The following is a 4,236-nucleotide window of genomic DNA, read 5'->3' on the forward strand; positions in this document are numbered from 1 at the left end:
TTCTGAATCTGATCCTAAGTCAATATTTAGTAATATTCTACTTGCTTTAGGAGTACTCTTGGGCAAGTGTTTAGTTTGCCTGAGGCTACTGACACATCTTTAAAATTAGAGTATTCCTTCCAAATGTACTCAGCTACCCAAACGACTGAGTGATCAAACAGTGTACGTATTAGCACTCAGCTAACGTGGATCTCCTTCCCCTTCCCAAGCAAGAGATGAGATTTTATCAGTTCCCTCTGACAAATGAGATTAAGCCTTAGGAGTGAGGAAAACTACTTACCTGGGACTTGGCTGACCTTCCTCCTCACTTGGCAAGGCTGAAATGACAACACTGAGAGAAGAGAAAGAAGCTCTGAAAGACTAGGTCTGCATCGAAAAAACCAGATTAGCAACTCTGGGCTTTGCTGTGGTAGAACTGGGATTTGTGGTCCTTTCTCACCGGACCAGTCCCTCGCATTGTGGTGGTTCCTCCTCTCTGATCCCCATCGCACCTAGATAACACTTGCCTCCCTCCAGCGGCACATCTTCCATGACTTCATTCCCCTGGATGAAGTTACTTGATCCAATCCCTGCTCCCTGCGAGCAAAAGAATCAAAAATAACCAAGGTCCCACAGGAGCTCCGCGGCCAGCTCCCTCGTCCAGCCCCAATCTCAATACAGAAGCTCGGGCAGAAATCTCAGGTCAGACAGAGGCTTTTCTTTTTTGATGCGTTCCTGCTGCTTGCGTAACTGCCACTGCTTTCACACTCAGTATCCTGGCTTGTTCGGGGCAGCCTGGACTCCGAAAACGTTTGCCGTCCGCGAGGACCTTTCCACTGGACCCAAACCACTGTCTCCCCAGGAGTTCCATGCATGCCCTAAAGTTTATTGCGCGCTTCCTACAATGTCCTGGAGGAGCTGAGAGTGACGGCAAGGGGTCGCTAGCCTGAGGAAGAGGCCCCAGCCGACCGTAGGGCCTTCCGAGGGCGAAGGGTCCACAACCTACAGGAGCCTGGCCTGCGCTGGTAGATTAGACAAGCCGCTGCTCGGGAACCGCCGCCACCGGGGAGGGGGAGGTCACGGCAACCGCAGCGACAGACCCCTGGGCTCCAAAACGCCACCCCTATTTGCCGGCCTTCCCCTAACCTCGGATACTTCTGCGAATCCCGGATAACACCCGGTTCCGCCTCGGATCTGCTCCCGGACTCCACCCTCGACCAGCAGGAGCAGCTTGGGGAGCAGCCCTTTCTTTCCCAGACTCACGCAAAGATGCCGGGAGATCAGGCCCAGAATGCCCAGCGGCTGCCCAAGGACCGCCCCCTCCCAGAGGCCTCAGCGGCGCTGCCTAGTACTGGGGAGGCGGAGGCTGGAGCGGAATCCGAGCGGCGAGGCGGCGGGGAGTCCTAAGGCGGCATCCGCCTCCGGGCAGGGCCTCCCTGTTCGCCGCTGGCTGTGGGTGTGATTTAATTCGGAGGAGAACCGCGCTGTCACTTGATCTAGAAGCGCCCACCTGGCGGGGTCCCCTGGCTACTGCCACGCCAGTGTCCGAGAAAGGTCTGAGCATGTCCCTTTCTCTGGGGCACCTGGGGCCCGTTAAGTGTGGCGTCTGCGCTTAGCCACCTTTGGATTCTGTGTCCCCTTCTTTCCCAGTTGAGAGAACAACCACGAACTCCTTTTTCACAGATGGTAATGCTCGTCTCATCAATGTATTTTTTCTATTTACTTTTTAATTAAACTTTTTAATTAGGAAACATAACAATTATATTTTGAAATATAAAATAAATGTAAGTGTAATAATCATGGAACAGACATGTTATCTACTGTTACAGCAAAAATCGAAAAAGGTCAGGCCCTTCCCAGACACACTCCCACGCCAACTTCCTGAGGAAACCACTAGCCTGACTTTATGACAATCACTTATTTGCTTTCCTTTAGTTTTCTCACGTTTGGAAATTTGATTTATGACAAAGGTGGCATCGCATAGCAATGGAGAAAAGATGGGCTTTTCAATGAAGTTTCTGTGACAACAGGGTAACCTTATTTTTAAAATATAAAAGGAGACCTCATTCTGATTTCATCACAAAAACCAATTCCAGAAGAATTAAATACCTAAAGGTGAAAAGCTGAACTATAAAGCGTTTAGAATATACCACAATACCTCTTGGGCTTCAGAATAGAGAAAAATAATTCTTAAATAAAAATACAAAACTGTTAACTACAAAGGACATTTTGGGTCAATTGGGGAAATTTAAATGTGACTTGTATATTAGACAATAGTATCAATTATAAATATCCTGAGCATGGTAATGACTTTGTGATTGTGTAGGAAAACACCTTTGTTCTTGGAAATATCAAAGTTGAACAAAGTCTTTTAATCAAGTGAAATATGAGTAGGCATTGCTGGATTGAGGCTAGAGAAAGTTTCTGCGTCCTCAACAGTATAACCTTCCTTCACCAGGATATAACTCCCAATGCCAGGAAAATCGCTACTCAACACTTTCACACACTGACCTATCTTCAAATGTCATTGTGGGACTGGAGGTAATGCTATTGGCTATAGTCCCCGTTGATTTCTGTTACTTGCAACCTAAAGAGTCCCAACTAATATACCGAGTTTAGTCGGGGCCCATGTGGGAAGGAGAAAAGTAAAATTTTAATAAAACTTTACCAGATAGAAAACTGAACACATACAAAATCACTGTGGTCCTGACCTTGGTGCTGTTTTCACAACATAATACACAACGTTAATTAATGGTCTCATTCATTGTTTATTAAAGTCGTGTTCTACTTCTTTTCTGTCTCTCTCCATGTGCTATAACTCGCTACAGGATGGTTATCCTGTAAAAGGCTCCATATGGTCAGTTGATCATGGCAGACCCTGCCATCTCAAGTACCCCGACTCACTTGTCAGTTTTTCTCCATTCCAATCAAAGTGGTTGCAGCCAAGATTATATTTGCAGCCAAGATAATATTTTATATTAAATATTATTTAATATTTTATATATTATCTACCTACCTAAGGCAGGTAGATCAGTCTCTTGAAAGGGATTCTCATTCGTCAGTCTCAGCCTCAAAAGTCAAGGACTACCGTTTCCCCGAAAGTAAGACCTAGCCAGACCATCAGCTCTAACGCGTCTTTTTGGAGCAAAAGTTAATGTAAGACCCGGTCTTATTTTACTATCTTATATAAGACAGGGTCTTATATTAATTTTTGCTCCAAAAAGACTCATTAGAGCTGATGGTCTGGCCAGGTCTTATTTTGGGGGAAACAGGGTACGTAGAGTAGTTGGTGGAGAAATATCTTCTTGTGCAGCTGAGACTTTGATGAGCTTAACTGCTAGTAGGTAAGATGCAGATTCCAGTCTGGCTCCAGGGATGGGAAGTGCTGATCTTTCTGGGGATGAAGCTCAGCTGGTACTTCTAGGCTGTTAGACAAGCTGCTACTTCTTGTCTAACATGGCTGATGTTGATAGGCTGATAGGGCTATTGGTCTAAGAGATGCTTCAGCACCAGATATGGAGTTTTATATCTTGCCAGTGAGAAAATAAATTGGTCCAACCTCTAGGAAGGTCAACTTGGCAATATTCATCATCCAAATGCACATACTCTCCAGCACCAAAATTCTAGTTCTAGGAATTTACCCTACATATATACTTACATGTGTGAGAAATGAAAATGTATAAGACTATTCACTGCAACATTATATAAACAAAAAATTGGAAATCCAAGTCTATCCACAATGGACTGGCTAAATAAAAAGTATAATACATTCAAACCATGGATTCTGCAGCTGTAAAAAAGAATGAGTAGGCACTTTATCTACTGATGTGGAATGACCTCCATGATACGTAGTTAAGTAATAAAAAAAAGTGCAGGTGTGTTTTGTATAGGAGGTTGCCATTTATGCTTAAAAAGAAAAACTATATATTTGTCGTCTCTTCGATGTAAATAGAAAAATCTCTGGAAGGGTGCACAAAATTTTAGTTATAAAATAATGGTTGCCTCTAGATATAATTCGATGATGGGGTATGGAAGAAGGAAACTTGTCCTTACACAACTGTCTGTGCCTTTTGAACTTTGTACCATTAAAAGTGTTCCCCATTAAAAAAAATTTTTTTAATTTAAAATATGGGGGGAGGTGACATTTTAAACAGTAGTTTCCAAATGCTGGTCTGTAAATCAGTGAATGCCCATGAATAACTTATTAATCCACCATGAAATCAGAAGAATAATAATGTGCTAAGTTTCCATGTTGCT

The 4,236-nt window shown here is 43.8% G+C and overlaps 1 protein-coding gene across 5 annotated transcripts in view; it reads right to left on the reverse strand.

Moving 5' to 3' along the window:
* Positions 1-1,238, reverse strand: part of LOC308500821 (exonuclease V-like) — a 64,803-nt gene extending 63,565 nt beyond the window's left edge. For 3 of the 5 annotated variants that reach the window (XR_013993788.1, XR_013993789.1, XR_013993792.1), the window contains exon 1: positions 281-1,230. Coding sequence is in view for 2 of the 5 variants with exons in the window: in XM_081056256.1 (XP_080912382.1) it covers positions 281-331; positions 492-531 (91 nt within the window). In the remaining 3 variants the exon portion in view is untranslated. Of the gene's footprint in view, positions 1-280 lie in introns of all 5 variants that reach the window. The other 2 variants (XM_081056257.1, XM_081056256.1) reach the window with 2 other exon arrangements.
* Between the last annotated feature and the right edge of the window lie 2,998 nt (positions 1,239-4,236).

The sequence above is a fragment of the Rhinolophus hipposideros genome (assembly GCF_964194185.1).
Source record: "Rhinolophus hipposideros genome assembly, chromosome: 8".
Lineage (NCBI taxonomy): Eukaryota > Metazoa > Chordata > Mammalia > Chiroptera > Rhinolophidae > Rhinolophus > Rhinolophus hipposideros.